The sequence below is a fragment of the Embiotoca jacksoni genome, unplaced genomic scaffold, assembly GCF_022577435.1.
Source record: "Embiotoca jacksoni isolate LCO1_2020_lvr unplaced genomic scaffold, fEmbJac1.0.p SCAF_16, whole genome shotgun sequence".
In the NCBI taxonomy this organism is placed as follows: Eukaryota; Metazoa; Chordata; class Actinopteri; family Embiotocidae; genus Embiotoca; species Embiotoca jacksoni.
This window is the reverse complement of record NW_027185296.1, coordinates 5,929,782-5,948,780: the sequence shown is the minus strand read 5'-3', so window position 1 is coordinate 5,948,780 and position 18,999 is coordinate 5,929,782. Positions and strand designations below refer to the sequence as shown.

At 38.6% G+C, this 18,999-nt stretch overlaps 1 protein-coding gene across 1 annotated transcript in view; it reads left to right on the top strand.

The window, feature by feature from the left end:
* Positions 1–18,999, top strand: part of LOC138198813 (voltage-dependent R-type calcium channel subunit alpha-1E) — a 101,394-nt gene that overhangs the window by 319 nt on the left and 82,076 nt on the right. The window contains exon 2 of the mRNA XM_069150475.1: positions 10,797–11,356. Coding sequence (XP_069006576.1) covers positions 10,830–11,356 — 527 coding nt within the window. The 5' untranslated portion in view covers positions 10,797–10,829. The remainder of the gene's footprint in view (positions 1–10,796; positions 11,357–18,999) is intronic.

The following is an 18,999-nucleotide window of genomic DNA, read 5'->3' as shown; positions in this document are numbered from 1 at the left end:
TATATATATATATATATATATATATATATATATATATATATATATATATATATATATATATATATATATATATATATATATATATGTTGCAATGTTGCAATTAAACAGTAATTAACTTTTTTTAAATTCAATATTTGTTTATATATTGTCATTAATCAAAGATTAGAAAATCAAGACTATATTTGCTGCAGTGAACAGAAAGGAAGTGTGCATCTGACAAGTTGTTGATGAGATTTTAGATACTACAAGGTCAGGAATTACTTGTATCCTCATTCTTTCGGTGTGGCTCTTTGCCTCTGCCCCTGTCTCTCTATGACCTGGGACTTAAGCAAATGAAGCTTTTTATGTGTATTTTATTATCATCTTGAAAAATGAACCTGCATTTAGGCGATTTAGCTAGATAAACTCATCCATCAGAAGAACACATCAGTCTTCTCAAGTCAAGGGACTTTGACTAAAAAGGAAGAGGCAGTTTGAATGATCAGTGTTTGTGTTTTAGATGACAGGCTGCTGGAGGCTAAAACCGCATCGACCGTCGACTTCATCACTTCACATTCCTCTTTGTCCTGAATTGGAGCTCTAAAATTGGAGCCGTTCATCCAGTTTCTGACCACTAGTTCAATAGAAAGGGTGATCAGCTTTTGCTCGAATTGATCAAATCATCTGTTTTTCAATGAGGGCAAATGGACCTTTGCTTGGATCAATTCCTGCTTCCCTGGATTGTCTCGTTAATTATTTCTTCATACAAACACTTGTCACTTAACACCCCCAGTCTGGTTTGCCTATATTTTCCTCTTGCTGTCTCTTGTTAATTTTTCCTTGTCAAGTGCTCTGATTGTCCTGATTGAATAACAGCACTCTCCTTGTCAGGGGTGTAAATTGGTTTTCACAGCATATAAATTAGTGCCTCTAATCAGCACAAAACTGAACCTGACTACAACTCTAGAACTCATTCTTATGGAAAACAAGGTGTGTGTGTGTGTGTGTGTGTGTGTGTGTGTGTGTGTGTGTGTGTGTGTGTGTGTGTGTGTGTGTGTCGGACCACCCACTACAGTTACAGTCAGATCCACATTATTTTATTATTTGTGATTCATCATTTACAAAGATGATGAATCATCCAACATGCAGTCAGTCTTTCTTTGAAAAGAGCATGATTATGTGAAAATGATTTTGTAGCGCAGTCAGATTTTTGTGAAAACGGTTGTCGTAGGGAGGTTTTTCTTGAACAGGAGATTTTAATCTTAACAAGACTTTTATCTGTTTAACGAGAAGACATGAAAACGAGAATGAATGGAGGAGGACTGTCCACAGTCCAATGCGTTGAAGACAAACAAGGCTTTTAGTAACTTCACTCCACAAGATCAAAGATGTAATCACTGGTTGAAATTGAACCTGAGATACTGACTGGTATTACTTTAATTTATCCAGGATAAAGGGAGCCAATTAAGTTGCAAGAGAACTGCTTAAAATAAGAAACATATCATATAACTTTATTAGTTTGTGTCTGCAGACTGTATTTTGAAGCTGGTGACTCTTATGAGTTGGTTTGTTCAGCTGCTGATAGGTGCCAGTTTTGTGGTTGCACTTCCAAAGACTCGTACACTTTGCTGTGTTCTTTTTGTTTTTTGCTTCAGTTTTAACTGTGCTACACTGACGTGGTTTGTCACGGAAATTTTTGATGAGCCAGAAATTTAAACTCTCACAGCACAAATCAGCTTTCTTATTCATTCAGATATGCCAAAACCTGCCCAATTTAATCAGCCACTACAAATTATTCAGCAGACATAGCAAATTCCATAAGGACATAAAAAATACTGGCTAAGTGTCATTTCACATCTGCAGTATGTATCAAAAGTTCAGCCTCAGTTGTATTTTATTCAACAGAGAGGAATATAAGTCTCAGGCAATAAATCCTCATACAGCTACTGATTTCATTTCATCACAGTGTGCACACTGTTGCATCCCATTGAGCTGAGCCTGTCATTGGGTGTGACTAATGGATGCAACAGATATTTGCAGCCGTTTTCATATTTAGGTGATTAACTTATATGTTTTCTTAAGGATGGCTCCATGTTTCAAATGTGATGTTATTTCATTTTGGCCTTGTGGATACATTTTTACAAAAATGTCAATGTCAGTGGCTTTTTTGCTTCAGTATGTGTTCCCTGTGGACAACTGAGTGTGCAGCAGTACTCTGTATGTGCAATAGATTGTTCCTCATTGTTTATAAAAGGATGAACTATATAGTTGAATGCAAACTTTTTAATTATTTCTCATACATTTTCGACTTTCGGCTAAAGCTACAGCATGAATACACCCTTTCAAGACACATGTATACACTCAGAGGTGGACCAAGTTCACAAACTTCTCTGTTGCTGACTTTTATAATGACTATATGATCAATCTGCAACGCTTTTTACTCCAACATGCAGTTGATGTTGAGTTGTCAACCAGTAGTCGTGCAGAACAAAATTGTAACAGTTCAGTTAAACACAGATTTATTTGTCTCCTATAAATTAAACATCTTTCCAACACCTATACACAAACACAAAGAGTAAGGTTCAAGAAAACCATAGCCAAAACAAGCTATTCCTTTAAGCTACAAACTCTGATAGTTGTAAAATATGATTAGTCTGTAATATTATAGACAGCCATCTTGTTCGAATCACAGTGCAGTTGAATGACCCTGCATCAGTCTTTTCACCAGACCTGGGACACTGGGTTTTTCTTATGGTGGTCCCCCACAGATGAAGATGATGGTCATTTACAGCAGGTTGAAGTCAAATGTGTTTCTTGGCCTCCTTGATCACCATCATCCAAACATCATTGAAACTTTATGAATCATTAACTTAGGGGACATTAAGTACTGGAGAATTGCTTATGTGAAAAATGTTGACAGTTCAGGATGTGAAAAACAAAATGATTGATTTTGTTTTAGCCTGCACTGTGAGTGCTGGGTTGTTATTTTGCTGTATTACTCCATACATGCTTTCTCAAATAAATGTATCTCTCAGAATATAGAGCTGCAATGATTAGTTGAACGACAGAAAATGAATTGCCAACTATTTTGATTATCGATTAATCGATTTAAGCCATTTTCTTTATTAAAAAAAATGCTCAAATTTGCTCATAAGAGCTTCTCGTGTGTGATTAATTTATGTATTTTTTTAGTCATCAAAGATGATGAACTAAATATCTTTTGGTTGTTTATTGTTAGTCAGGACAAAACAACTTGGGCTTTGGGAAACACTGGTTGACATTTTTCACTATTTTCTGACATTGTAAAGATCAAACAGCTAATTAATAAATTGAGTAAACAATCACCAGATTAATTGATAATGAAAATAATAGTTAGTGGCAGTCCTATCAGATTATAACGATTAAATTATAATGAAGGATTTGTATCGCCTTCCAGCCCTTCCCCATGAGGCCACCTCAGCATTTGATGATTGGATGTGGTGGTCCTATTAGTAGTGTTGATCATTACTGATCTGATGTGTCTGGGTTGCATAATGGTCTTTCCTGGAAGGTCATCACGGCAGAGGATCCCTCTGAGGAGTGTCTTTTCATCATCTAAAGACTATGGTATACCTGGCTGCAGTTACAGACAAAGAGCCAGATAAATTACTGAAGAAAATGAGCACAAATTGAAAAATGAAGAGTCACTTTTAGTTTTTCTGCCAAATCTATCAAACTCATAAATGCCACAAATTTAAAATCATACTGCGCTGTGTGACAGTGTTTCTGATGGGTTTAATTAAGAACTCAGGCAGGCATGTCTACTGCAAAAGAAAACTCTTACGAATTAATATTTAAACTAATCCACAAACAAGAGCTACCCTGCATGTTCACTGTCAAATGTCTGTGACTCAGGCTGCCGACAATTTGATCTATTAAACTCAGGTCATTCAGTGTTTATGGTACAATAGTTACATAATGATAACATGAAACTTTAATGAACCCTGCAGGGGAAAGGGGTTGTTACTGTTGCAGAGTAACACATCGTGCTAAAATACAGCAAAGAATCATGAAATAAAATACGTTTGAACTAAATAGATGCATGAAAAGAATGGCAAGTACAGCACCACGCTGTACACGAGGAGCAGTATGAAATAGAGATGTCTGAATGAAAAGGATGAAAATGTGTGCAAAAGGGTATGCTGAATGTACAAAATAAAAGCAAACTAACATGATAGCACAAGTAAAAAAAAAATGAATGAAAACAATGAAAACAATTTATATTACATTTATGCAGTCAAGTCTAAATAAAAAAAAGAGAAGATAGGATAAAAAGTGAATTTACAGTACATAGTATTTACATTAACACGTCCACAGGAGGTGTTACATTTGTATAAAAAAAAAAATCTGTAGATCTCTGTCATTAAATACACTTAATTTTTCCTAGATACAGAGGAGATAAAGTAATCAATGGAAGCAGAGGGTCATGGCTGTGGGTTGACTAGACTTGTACTAGCAGCAGTGGAAACATTTTGCTGGTTTATTTCTTATCTTTGTATCCCTCTGCAGTTATTATAGTCTCAAGTAGAAAACGTAAAGTGTGCATATTAGTTGCATGTGTTCTGAAAGATATAAGTTTTGCCTATCAGCCTTTACAGATTTGCATATTGTGCTACGTCAAAATGCATCACAGAGTGTAAATGAAAGCTGTAAATTCAATATGTAGATGTTGGCACTGCCTAATGCACTCTGTATAATACAGAACAGTAATATGCTGTGGCCGTATTATAGAGAGAGTAACTGCTCTATGTTAGGGGCTGAGCTATAAAGAAAATTAGACTTCTCATTGAGAGGATACGTAAGTTTTCTTACACTGTATGACCTCTTCTACTTATTTATAAGCATCAGTGTTGAAATTGATCATTTAAGCGATCATCAGGCCAGATTTTAAGGCTGCAGGTGATTGAAATGGTCAGGTTTCTGGCATTAAATTTGATTCTTTGATTCACTCTCCAAAATCTGTGAACTGTTCTCCAGGTTTCTTATCATTGTCGTTAAATCTCCTGCATTTGTTGGTTATTTTCAGATGGCTGACGTTTTCTGCCTGATTTTCCCTTCAAACACATTGCCCATTAGTTTCAGGTTAAATAGCATAACCCTTCCTGACACATGCTTGGCCACTCACCAGTTTGACATCCTGGCTGAGGGGAGGATGTGGTGAAATATGATGTCTAATCAGGCAGCTGTGTGGGCTGTTAGGGGCAGCAGGTGTGAGAAGGTTCCTCGCCTGCCTCAACCGCTCCTTCACTCCTCATTATTAACCTTGCAAACACCTGGCTGTCCAGCAAAGAGCATACACACAATTTGAGTCAACATGCACGTTCTCTTTTTCCTCTTTCATATTACCCCAAGTGACTGAGAAATCACCACATGGCTGTGAGTAGCACATTAGAAGTTTATGAGCAATTTCCGATAATGACAGTGAAAGCTCAGAGCGTCCGAGGCTAATCAACAACCAGCCTCTTAAAGGCTAAATAGGAGAATGGTAACAAGCCTCAGTCAACTTTCTTGGCTGTGTATGGTTTTGATAATTGTGAGGAGCAACCACTGAGGAGTGTGGGCGCAAGCAGCTGAACCTTGATGTCTGAGTGCACTGCACTGTGGGTGTTTCTTTATAAAGCTTAGTGGTTGTGGTCTTTTGTTGGGCTGGTGGGACGTGTCTGTAATTATTGTCCTGATAGTGGTCACATGAAAAAGCAGAGTGGGGCATACATATTTTATAAAATTGAAATCTAATTATACAAATTACTCCCTCTTCTTCCTCATAATTTTAATAATTTTAATAAGTTTGATGTGGAGATAAATACCACTGTCACGGTCTGTATGATAACCTAGCTCCTACTAGCTACCTTAGATTTTTTTTTTAATAAAGACTGGGATCACAGGGAAACAGCTATCCAACTCTAGCCTCCCTAAAGGCACCTCCAAAGCAACCTTAACACAAATTAGATCTAACATGTTAATTAGTGTGCTTTAGAGGTGTTTCTTTGGAACGAGCCAAAACTAACTGTTTCCTGTCTTTGTGCTCACAGAGCCAACCAGTTGTTGGCAGTAGCTGTACAGACAAGTCAGTGGTATTTAGCTCTTTATGCAACTCTTGGCAAGAAAGTAAATTAGCATATTATCCTTCTTCTTCTTTTTTTTTTATCCCAAAACTACGACATCGTGTGGAAAAGAATATAAGGACAAGAGACGCCACATAAGGGATCATTTAGTCTTTATGTCACTGTGTCATCTCACCAGCAGACGGTAGATGACCATAAACCCGTCACTTAAGTGCCTTATGCTATAGGTTACTAATATGAACAGCATACAGTGAGACCAAAAAACTGTATGTGTAGAGAACTGGAGGAAATTAAAGAGTAGCCTTTTGTTTTGTCAATAAAAAGTAATATTTTTTGTTATATATTTATGTCAAACATCAATGCCGGTGTGTTTAAGAGCTGTCATCTTTTGGAAGAGGCTTTTTTGTCCTTCAACCCTTTAATGGTGTGCTTTTACTATTCAAGTCTGACAAATAAAGCAGGCTTTGACTTTGAAATGTTTGTACCAGCATATTGTTTGTGATTGGTTCTGAATAAGCCACCTTTGAAAGTTCATCTATTTGTATTTGTTGTATTTTTCTGTTAACTCATGTAGCAGGAACGCAAATATCTGTATCATGTAACTGGGCTGGTATTCTTGTTCATTCAGTCTGAAAACATAATTTGCAAAATGGATTAAGTAAGCACCAGATCAATGAAGGCTCTTCTCCCGTTTATCAGACCCACGTGCCCCTGCCAGGAACCACACAATAGACAAATGTATTGACAAACATTTTTCTGACAAACGTGTTTCTCTAGTTGAGTCTCCCTCTGGATATCATTTTGGTGCATTGAAGCTGCAGAGGAAAGGGGGGAGGACTTTCAGCACCAGGTGTTTTCTGTCTGTGTTGGAAGCTCAGCTCATATTCATTACACAGGTGCATTTAAAGCCATTTTACCTCTAGTCGTATTACTCTCCGGGTTCAAGAACCGCAGCATTGTCATTATATACTATTAATCCCCCAGAGAGCAGCAAATTTAAGGTGTCAGATGTAATGGGCACAGCCAGTCAAACACAATGAAACACCACTGATTGTTTCATATTGCTTCATAAAGAAAAACTGTAAAAGAGTGCCTCAAGAATTGATTTGTGATTTATTGATTTCTGGCCAGATAGGTCGTCCCAGTCAATAAAGATCCTCACTGCAGAAATCTTTAGTACATTTTTATGTTGGAGATACAACATGTCCAGTTGCTGTTTCTTTAACATTTCCAATCAATTTGTTTTTCCTTACCATTTGCTCTTATTATTTTAATAGACTGGTTAGAGAGGTAGAGTTGCCAGCAGTGGTCCTCCTGTAACAGCATAAGGACACTTTGGCGATGACACTTAGCTCAGTCTAAGTGTTGGATCTGTTGTAGTTGAAACCACCTACTGTCTCAATGTTTGTGTCTCTAAATTACATCTATAATATATGATGTAGCTCAGAAAAAACCTGGGAAAGGTACATCATAAGACAAGGTAGCACGTTCAGCACTGATGATGATATTTGGCTGCACTCTAAAGCTGTTGTAAATTTGCTAATAAAACCAAAAAGACACGTTTTTTTGTCACTAATTTGAGCAAATTAAGTTTTTCTTTTTGAATTCAGCTCAGTTCAAGTTACATGAATCTGTTTATTAACAGTTCCAATTGTGACTGCGTGTTTCTGGAATATTTAAAAGTGCTGTGGCTTTTGGTAAGAAATTCAACTTTTGAATGAAAAAATAGTGCCGATAAGAAATTTATCATTGTCATGTGACTAGCATTAGATGTCACATGACCAGATCAGTTTACTTCCTGCATACACCTCTGGTAGTGGTATCTTACTTAAACTTCTAGATAAGCAGGTAAGTGAAACGCCTCAATGAACAGATGGAATCGTGTGTTTTGTACATTTATTCAACTACTGACCTAGTTTAAGAATTACACTCCTGCACATATATTCTGCTCATTAGAGGAGTAAATCTTTTAATGGCCACTATATTATGACTCAGTTGTGCAAAAAAACTAATTTCGCCCTAACGCAACTAACATAGAATTAAATAAGGGTATAACATTTGTGTAAGGGAGGTCTAATGAGTAAAATGCATTTACTCAAACTGCAAGGAAAAACCTGGGATTTAACAGGTTAAAAAAAAATTTTTGGCCACTTGGAGGCAGCACAAAAAATTAAAAGCACAACCTTCCTTGACATTTAATTGGTTGATTTTGCATATGTCCAACAGTGAAATAATTAAGATGCAGCAGACATGGAGCAAGCATTATGATTCATGTGGAGTTGTGTTTTGGGAAACCTGACAAATCTAAGTACAATATTCACTCTCCCTTAAGCTCTGTGTTTGTGTCTACACCAGCTGAGTGAAATCTCTGTCTCTTTAAATATACTCCTCTATGTTCAACAATAGTGGCTATGTGCTGTTTGGTGTTGAACAGCCAGTGTACAGTGTGTTATTTTGAGCTTTTTGTGATTAAGTGCACCATTAAACCAAAACAAAAAGTTAAAAGACACAAAAAGAGAGTATAATGTGGGACTTGGTAAATCACAGTAGAGCTGTAAAACATTTTATACCAGCACTGTCACCATTTGGACCAATTCCACCAGCTTCAATGACTGGAGTCAGTCACCCTTGCCTCAGGAAAGTATTAATGTTTGATGATTAATTTGCAGTATTTTTTTTTTGCCACTTTTGCTAATTTGCTTCATTTCTTTTATTCCAGTTTTTTTTTTTATATATCCCTTTCTGCCTCGTGACTTTAATAAATCAAACTGTTGCGGATTTATTTGTGTCCTCGTAGAACAAAAGTCAGAAAAGGACATTTCATGGCATATCAGCTTTTGTTGTGCTGCTTCTTACCCTGAGGCCTCTGGTTATTTCAGGTGAGCTATCATCTTCCATACAGTACACTGTTTATTAGGAACTGCAGCTGTGTTTATTCAGTTTATGAAATAGTTTTGCTTTGGCTACATGGAGGTGTTAGTGGGGACCACTTGAAGTTAAGGAGGTGCAAGTTTTTTCCTTGTACAAGCAATACCATCATCGTCATCATCAACTCGAAGGTCTATGATTAATTAATGTCTCATTCATAGCAGTGTGTTCACTCACTGACAGCAAACAAATGAATGACTCAAAAGGTGCTTAACCCTCGTGTTGTCCTTGGGTCAAAATGACCCGCAGCTGTGTTCAACCAAGTTCTATTTTATTTCTATATTTTTATATTTTTTGGGATCATTGGTGATCATTCTTTAAAGAAACCCTCACAGCCTCCTTGTCACCAATGATCCCAAAAAATATGAAAATAAAATAGAACTTGGTTGAACACAGCTGCGGGTCATTTTGACCCAAGGACAACACAAGGGTTAAGCACTTTGATGGGTTTTAGGCTGATGTGCAAGACGGTGGAATAGAGTTGGTTTCACTCTGCCAACTTATCAGCTTCATGCAATCCTTATTTTATGGCTCAATATCTTCACTATACAAATTATTAAGAGCCTTTTCCCTTAGAGGGGCTGTAAAACCAGAAAGCTATCATTTGGCTAACTAAAATGGCAGGAGCAGCCGAAGGAAAGAGGCTTCTGCAGGGTGCCGGGAAATAAGATGGATGTAGTTCTCCTGCTTATCACATACCTAAGACCAGACTAGCCTTCAATGTTCCTTCCAGATAAAGGAGAAGATGGGTTGATAAAATTACTTTCCCTCTCCTCTCACCCTCCTATCTTCCTAATTGCACCAATAAGAACAGCACTGGCAGCATTGTATGATTATTTGTTTTGAGGGCTGCATTACAGCTTATCTAATTGGTTCTGATGCCCAGGGGATTGGTCATATTTTAAATCGACTGAGGACAGGGAGCGCTATTGGTCCATTGGCAAATTTCCTTAAAGGGTTAACTGAGCAAATTCCTAGTTACACAGAAGCTGTCTTCAGGCTGTTGACTGATGGAGCCATAATGCAACACCAAAACAGAGACAGTTTGAGTATCTGCATGTGCAAGTGGCAACGATGTGGGTGCATCGAGTCTGTTCTTGGGGTTTAACACGAAGCTGCTACTTGTATGTGTGTCAGTTCTGCAATCTGAATTCATATGGGTATATGATTTTTTTTTTTTTTATTATTGGAAATTACCTTTGTTTTCTTTGTTTTGCTGCTTTCAGCTGCAATTTATGACCCACTTAGTCACGTTTAGCAGCCCATAATGCTTTATGTATTTACCATATCCCATATAAAATGTAATATTTTTACCATGAGTCTAGATGATCCAATAATGAAGCATTATTTGTATTTGAATGCCATCTTCTAAAAATAAGAGAATACATTATTTTTGTAACTGTTTATGGTCGAGGTTGAAATAAATAGTGGAAATAAAACAGGGGGCTTTAACAGTAAACACAGAACTGTTTTGGACAATACTGCATGGTTTTCTTGCTGGTTGAACTACTCCTTGTGCATATGCTGGGAGGAAGTCCCAAACCTCCGCTGAGCTCACCTGTCTATTGTTAGGTCACGTCAGTTTCAGTGTGTGATCATAAAGTATCATGAGGAACATATTCATGCAAAAAATGTGGATTGCATTCATATTTGCTAACGTCCCTAGTCTGCTCAGCCTCTGTTTATACAATGAATAACATATTGAGTGTATTGAGTTAATATTATGAGTCTCTCACTTCTTGTTTTGCTGTTTTCTATCTCCTCTCCTTTCTTTTCTCCCTGCAGCACTATGCTGAGATCCCGGGCAGCCTTCCCACCATGCTGGAACTGGGCTCCTGTTCGGTCAGCTCTCGTTCTCTGACAGGGGACCACAATGCTTTGGGGCTACCGAGAGGCCCAGGTGGGTTGGAGTGTCCAGTGGGTGTGGGTCCGGGCATGGGGACGATGTGTGGCAGCAGCACCCCCAGGCACCTCCACCCATCCCCAACAGACTGTGAGGGCTGGCAGAAGCATCATGCTGGACGGGCCGGAGGTTCAAACCTGTCTTCTAAGTCTCACTCCCTTCTGGAGCCCCAAAGTCTGTCAACCAGCTACGACACCCTGTACCTCCCACATATGTCTAGCCTTGCGCCCCCTCTACACCCAAACCGTCTCGGCCTCACTCTTGATGTGGCATCGACTTTCGACGTTGGAGTTGGGATGCTGGGGACGGATGGAGACTTGACGGTCAGTCCTAATGTGATCAAGAGACGGCGGGGCGGCCTGATCGAGCAGAGAGACATCGTCAAAGCCCATCAAGCTCATAAGATACAGAGCACACCGCAGGCACGACGCAAGGAGTGGGAGTGAGTATGATGCCGATATATTTACAGCACCCTGTCCCTCTTTAGCTTACCCACTAAATTACCCTTAAACTTTATCCTAAATGTTGTTTATTCCTTACCAAAGTCTTCTTCATGCCAGTTTTTCTGTTATTAGATGCTCAGAAAGGCAGAACTCAGATCTGCTTACAAATTTTCATAGCAAGGAGAAACAGCCCACTGCACTTGTTTTTAAATTTTAAATACAACTAAACCCTAAATTTTGGAAATGTATTAATAAGTTTTGTGATCTTAAAGTTCAATTATTTTTTTTATTTAGCTTCATTGTGACAAAATCCAATACCCAGTAAAGTGTTGGATCAGACTAGAATTCAGAAGGTAAAGAGGGTATGAAACATACATAAATCCAATATACTGTAGTTTACATTTCTTCTTCTTTATTTGGAAAAGACTTGCCTCTGTGGCACACCAAGCTTCTTTTGATCATTCTGTAAACAGAGACGTCAGTAAATCTCTTTACCTTTAGACCTTTAGATTTATTTCTTATTAGCACAATTACAAAAGACTATGCAAGAAATGCAAAAATAATTTTATACATTTTCTCATTAGTATCGTCAAACATGCAAAGTCTTGCGTTATGTGTTGACAGGAGAGCCACCTGAAAATAAATCCAGTACATGGGTTTGTGTATGTTTATGACATTGTTCAGTGGGTTTATGTTTGCAGGCTGACAGGAATAGTTTGACATGTTGGAAAATTAACTTAAGTTAAATTAGTGAGACCATTCTCTTGTCTATATACAGACATGTTTCGGGTAGCTTAGTATGTAGATTGAAAACATGGGAAAAAAGCCATTCTGGCTTTGTCTAAAAGTACAAATATTCAGCTATCAGCACATGTAAAGCTCACTAATTAACATGTTATGTTTTTGCTGAGTTAACTGGCTGCTGGCTGTAGCTTCATATTTTGCATACAGGCATTTAAGTAGTTTAAATCTTATCCTCTAACTTTCTGCCAGAAACAAACAATTCCCACATTGTCAAACTTTTGCTATAAGTGTAAGTGTGAAAGGAAAAAAATATCACGAAGTGATTGCTAAAGTTTCATTTTAGCAACTTTAAATTACATTACCAGCTCAGTCACTGATTTATGAGACAAGAGGATATTAATACTGAAGGAACATTGAGCAGCATGGTGTGCCTTCAGCTCAACAACAACTAATAAGATTAGTCAAAGCACTTTAATGCTCATGTAGATAACAATACTATACACTGTGTTAACTGTGTAACGTCTATCAGCATGTGTGTGTGTATCGTGGACTCATTCACATGTTCATACCACGTGCATGTATGTGAATGTGTGTGTGTGTGTGTGTGTGTGTGTGTGTGTGTGTGTGTGTGTGTGCATGCGTGCGTGTGCGCGTGCGTGTGTGTGTGTGTGTGTGTGTGTGTGCGCATTTACTGGTTTCCTGGCCTGCTGCGCTGTAGAGTTTCTGGCTGATTACAGCAGTGACGCCCCCCTCTGTTTCCCTGCTGATGCTGGGGCTTCACCTGTAGTGGCGTTGACGCCCTCTGCGCCCCCCCTTGTACCTTCTTCACCACAGGTTACAGGATGCCACATCTTATCCACGTCTTTAGCTAAAGAGACAGAGGCTTGTGGAGAGTGACAGCAGAGAGAGATGGTAGATGGCCGATGGAGAGGAGGTGATGAACAGTGAATGCAGGGGAAGAGATGAGGAGGAAAGACCTGAGTGTGAATTAGTAAGAAGAGCAGTTTTGAATGAGAACGTTTTCTGGTTTCATTTGCATCTGATATTTAAGTCCATGTGACATTAGTGTGGACGTGGGCGATTATTGGATCACCAGGCCTGTAGAGATGCTCAGCCATGGACTAGATAACTACACTCTGCCCTGCCCAAAATAATTATGACAACGCTACATGACAGATATATTCTCCCACTGCTAAGAGGGCAATGACCAGAGGGAGTCAGGATGCATTACAACCATAAACATCCACCTCTCAGGGCCACTTAGCAGGAAACCCTCAGCTACCTGACAGGAGGATGGAAAATGCGATGTTGCACCTGAGCCAACGTGTGCACCTGCCTTTGTTTTTCAAAGGAAATTAGCTTGATTTCAGACCACGCTGGAGCAATATGTTATTAAAAAGAACGCTTATGTTTGTTCGTGGCCAGCTATTACTCAGTTCACTTTGGTCTATAGTAAGATATCCCAACAACTATTGGTTAGATTGCGATGAAATGTGGGATGGATGAACCATTTCTAAAATGGTCACGACCCCCTGACCTGTCAAACAGTGTCAGCATCAGGTCAAAAGTTGACTTTGAGCCACAGTTTTGTTCATGAAGTCTAAAAAAAGGAGGGGCCAACTTGCCATTACATTTTTTTGTGGATATTCATGAAAGCAATTCTTAAAGTTTTACAGATTTCCTGATTTCTCTGGTGTCTTATGATAACTTAATGTCTCATGTAAATCTCTGGCCATGACATAACCGACCCTCTTGAACACCCTTTGGCCAAATTGTGCTGGCCAGATATTTGATGTGGACATTCGTGTTCCCCAGAGGATGAATGCTCTTGCCTTTAGTGACATACTGACTTTTAATCTGTCAGCTCTCTCTGACAGTGAAGTTTCAATTTGCATATAATATTTAGTACCGTAGTCTGATTGACATTAAATTGCTAAGTGTGTTCATCCTCTCCAGAGGAAGAGCTGTCTTGAGTCTAGTGTTTCCATTATCTTGTCTGTTGTCCTATTCTGAGGTCAGATATTTAGAGGTCACTGTTGGACCTCAAAAAAAATGTAGAAACAGGTGCCAAGTTCCTGCTAAAGGGATAATTGTTGAGTTTCTCTGTTCACATTACAACATAAAATTATTTGAGATGATTTATGTGACAATTTGGTGCTCTATAAATAAAACTGAATTCAATTAAATTTAACTGTTTCCCTCTGAACCTTTTTATTGTGAAAGATAATGAGCCATGTATCCTCCATGAGCTTCTGACTTTGTCTTTGTATGTCTTGTACATGCTTCTGTTGGGGATCCTCTGAAAGATGTGCATGTCACACAGAATTCACTTGAAAGACAAGTTGAAACAGCAAACACTCCTTTGTAAATGAAGGAATTACATCCAATTCTGGTATTTTGTTCTGCTTGCTGCAGGGTGTGGACCGTGTTTTGTGTGTTTGTCTCTATTTGTAGCTGCATGTTTGTGTGTGCGCACCTTTGTAGCATTTGACACGTGCTGGTCTGGATAATAACATTCTTTTGGAAGAGCTTGATGAAATAGCAGTATTTAGAGCTGGCATTAACGTAGCCCTAATGGCAGTAATCAGACTGAATCAATCTGGCATGCTGACCACATGGGGAGTAGATATTGGTCACAGACAGAGAGAGCATTAAAAATGTTTTGGTCTTCATTTAACCTTGGTGTTGTGTGTGTTTTTGTGCTGAGTGTGTGTGTGTATTAGGAAAAGGCATAATAAGAATGTATACTGTACAATGTGAGGCAAGGATGTTACAATTTTTATTGCTGTGACAGTTAGGCCCACTGTATCACAATTTTATAATCACCTGATCACAATTATCTAAGCTCACTGCAATTATTTAGAAAAATCACGACAATTGTTTCCTTCAGTCTGTGCAAAAACAGTTGGATGAAACTAACAGAAATGTCAAATTTCACTATTTCCACATTTTCTTCCAATGCAAATGAGGATTAACCCTGTTGATGTGCCTCATCCTTTGCTGTGATTTTCTTAGAGAATTAGCTGCACCAACTGTTTATCTTGAAGTGTTTCCGTTCTAATATTCGACTGACTGCATCTGAATTGGCTCTTCTTCTTTATACAGAGTATGTGTATTATAAAATTTGGGCTTAAACCACGGTAGTGGCATAAAATTAACAGAAAAAGACAATTAGATAAATAATCACAATTATTTGCATAATGATTAATTGCCAACTGTGATGTCATTATTGTGAAGCCTACAGTACCAGTGTACTGTGTCCTAAATGTTTTCTTAATGCTCTTCTTTTCCCCTAATACATTTCACATAACTTCAGCCAGAGCTACAATACTCTTCTGTTGGTTTAACAATAAAACACAAAACTGGTCACAGTGTTTTGGCACTCAGAAGCCAAAGATCAGTGGTGGCCATTTTGGTACAGTTGTTCCCAATTTAGGCTGGGCTGTCTCAACAGAGTCCCAAAATTAATCTGCGGGGTCATGAGAAGGAAGGAAAGAAGCAGCGCTATTGCAAAAATCGTAAACTTAGTAAAAGATCTGATATTGAGTGCATTAAGCCATTTTATAGAGTTAAGGGAAAATTACCATTATATGTAATTGCTAACAACTAGATATCTGGAACATCAGAGAGACCCTAGATAGATATGTTTTTTTAGGTGATAGGCCAAAAGGTTAAAAACTACTGGAACAATTTTTAACAGTGAATTGTATTTTTAAACTGTAAATCTTTAATTTGCAAAGTAACTAGTGACGACAGCTGCCAGATGAATACAGTTAAATAAAAAGAACAGTATTTACCTATATGAGATGTAAAGTAGAAGCTATATATGTTAAAACTGTATCTCATTGGAAATGTTCTTTGTTACTTTCCCCTGCTGTCCAAGACAGAACCTCAGCACTCGTTGTCTCATGTAAGGTGTTGCAGACGGAAGCCTGATTTCCAGAATGGTCTCACTGAAGTGAAGAGAGAAACGATAAAAGAAAAGCTTCTGGCTGTGTGGGAGAGGTGGTTAATTTAAATGCTGCAAGCCAGAGTTTCGAGGCAGTTTCAGCTGTTAAACTAATGACAGCATATGTTGAATCCATGAGTCATTAAGCTGAACTTGGAAATTGAGCCAGAGCAGAAAAGAGTGGCAAGACTTTCGCACTGAATGAGGCTGTACTTTTTTAACATATTCTGGGAACAACTTGTAATGGAGATTTTGTGTGTGTGTGTGTGTGTGTGTGTGTGTGTGTGTGTGTGTGTGTGTGTGTGTTTAACCTGAAAGAAGGCCTAATGTGAAGTTTTGAATTAGTTCCTTGCTTTGCGGTGATTTTTATTGTTCTGGGTTCAATGTCACATTTGTTTGTTTGCCATCTTTATTCTGCTCTGAAGAACTCTTCTGTCTGAGGGCTCTTACACACTACTCAGCTCTGCTGGCACATATTTACAGTAAAGCGATAGAAGATGAATGAGAGTGGAGTGGCTGAGTGCAGTAACAATACAGTAACAGTGCACCACAGTAATTACTGAAGCATCATCGTGGTGATACGAGATTTTGTAAAAGAGTAAGTGTCAGTTCTTTTTTCTCTCCTTCTTCAACAAAATAGGAAAACATGTAGAGTAAACACCACCAATTATCTGCTCAGGTTCCTACTATTTAAAGGAGCAGTGTATAGGATTTAGAGGCATCCCCTCACCTTCCCCTTACAAGTATGCAGAAGAATATGCTGGCAGCCAAACCTTGTGAGAAATGCAAAAGGCCTTCTTTAAAGCCAGTGTTTGGTTTTCTCTTCGAGCAGCACTTCTAGGCTGCTGTAGAGACCAAACGGTACCCAACATTAATGTCACCCATTGGTTTGTGCCCTTCTGAAGCCTCAAATTCAGATTTTGCCCATCGCTATATTTGGATGAGCTGGGGAGGAACAAGCGGTGGATCTATGTCACTAGGTCACTTACAGCGGAAACATGACTACACCACAGGCCTGTCAATCAAATCAGACAACCCCCACAAATATACTTCTTAATATCTAATTAAGAATTGGGATTATTTTCAGCTGGACCACCAACAATAAGTGTATTTAGCTGACAATGCCATAATGACAAATGGAAATAAAATCTTGACTTTGTATTTCATGACAGAAGTTAAATAGGAGTCAATGGAGCTGGAGCCTTTTTTGGAGCAAACCCCTAGTGGCCCTCGGTGGTATTACACTTTAAGGCACTTCTGCTTTGGCCTGACTTTTCAGACCCAGCTGCTACGTCCATTCTTATATACAGTCTATGATAAAGACATGATGATGCAACGTGGTGATCTCTGCAGAACAGGACCTACTCCTTACATCGATATTAAGGCCTCATTCTCAGGTAATAGTAACATAATGTTTAGTTTCACAAATGAAGAAATAATAAAATTGCATATTATGTTGCAGATTTGCCACAGGTCCCCTTAAATCCTCCACCCTGCTTGGCTCAGTTTTATCTGCGTCACATCAGAGTTGTATTTTAGAGACAATATGACGCCACTTTTTGAGTTTAATCAATCGTCCCCACAATGATTACTCTGCACTCATCACAGGACTGTTCTTATTTATTTTATGACCCAACACATTCCCTGCCTGTTGTCATGGTTCCTTGGCTGCTGTGCTGACTGGCAACACAAACACACACTTAAAAATCTGCTCACTGAAGACATATTGAGGGACGTCAAATCAACAATTCATGTAATACCTCACAGGTGATGTATTCTGGAAATACTGCTGTCTGTGGTTACAGATGAAAGATGAAGACATCAGTGCATCGTCACAGCTGTAGCCATTATCTGTGTGTGGTAGTTGTGTGTGTGTGTGTGTGTGTGTGTGTGTGTGTGTGTGTGTGTGTTGTGTTATCAGTGGTTATCTGTGCAGCACTGCACGTCTCGTCCATACTATTCTTGGCAGGGGAGTTTACAGGCCTCGATAAACTGTGTGTGATCCACATTCCCTCTGATCACAATCTGATTGGAGCACACTGACTCTATGTCTGGCTGTGCCTTCAAGCGTCCACCCAACTTCATCGCTCACAGCTGCAGTTAGAAAATTGCCTGTTTACGGTAGTGTCAATGTTTCGTTCTTGACACACTGAGCACAAGCCTCATTATGTACCCGCCAGTAGAAACAAACGAGGAGATTCTTTGGTTTTCATTTTAGTTTAAGTCTGCCTGAAGCAGTCTGAGTTGTTGCCCATAACCAAATAAATTAGTTGTTAGTCATGCTCGTGGCATGGCGCTGGGCAAGGCAGTGTTCATCTTGGACAGATAAACAGGCTGAAATAACTCAAAAACTACTGACATGGATGGATTGAATTTTGTTTTGCCACTCATGGTCCGAAAAGCCTTTGACCTTGACTGATCTTTTTCTGTAGCAACACCCTTAATCTCTTAACTCTCATCAAGCCATCATTAGGACAAATTTACATTTTTTTCAGTACTTTGGGTATAACCAGAAAACTGCAAAACTAATGACATTCACATCAACCTGAGCTGAAGGTTAAGTGCAATTAGTACATTTTAACATGTTAACCTGTTAAACTAAGGTTTTATTTATATAATTAATTTTAAAGCCACTATTATTCAAAGTAGAAAGTGCAAGTACAGCATCAAAGAGGTGACTGTAGACTGGTATTAGCCTTGTTAGATATTGCACACACCATTGTCTGAGTGGGTGATTTTGTTAAAAACCTGTTAACTTTACTGATGGAAAAGGTTTCAGGTAGTTTCAAAGTTGAATTATATCAAAAATGTTTTTATATTTTTCTCTGGACTTTTGTTGCTTTCTTTCATGCCATTCCTTCTTGAAGAATAGTTTTCAGTGAAAAAGTACAGATGTGACTGCTGTACAAAAACGGACTTAAACTCAGTATTTTTTGAAAATACTCCACA